Below are 298 nucleotides of genomic sequence, written 5' to 3' on the forward strand. Positions count from 1 at the left end.
CAGATAAAAATGTTAAAAGTTCATTAAGAGGATAGAGTGGAAGGAGTATCAAAGACTGCAAATGAGCATGTAAGGACTGAGAACATACACCAAGCTTACCTTCGTAACTCGTTGTTCCATTTCCTTTTTCTCCTTTGGTGACATGCGATCTATGAGCTTCTTTTGTCCTGCAGTTAGCTTGTAGCCATGTTGCAGGGCTGTCAGGGCAGTCTCCTGCGCTTTCATGACGTGCTCTGCTGCCTTCTCCTTGGTACGGGGCACGTCCATGGCATCCTTTGAATGCAAAGATGGGGTTAAT

General features: G+C 45.3%; 1 protein-coding gene across 1 annotated transcript in view; it reads right to left on the bottom strand.

Moving 5' to 3' along the window:
* Positions 1-298, bottom strand: part of LOC119594192 — a gene marked incomplete at its 5' end in the record, with an annotated part of 7,130 nt that overhangs the window by 5,048 nt on the left and 1,784 nt on the right. The window contains 1 exon segment of the mRNA XM_037943260.1: positions 100-273. Within this exon segment, the coding sequence (XP_037799188.1) occupies positions 100-273 (174 nt within the window).

This window comes from Penaeus monodon, chromosome 33 (genome assembly GCF_015228065.2).
Source record: "Penaeus monodon isolate SGIC_2016 chromosome 33, NSTDA_Pmon_1, whole genome shotgun sequence".
NCBI lineage: Eukaryota > Metazoa > Arthropoda > Malacostraca > Decapoda > Penaeidae > Penaeus > Penaeus monodon.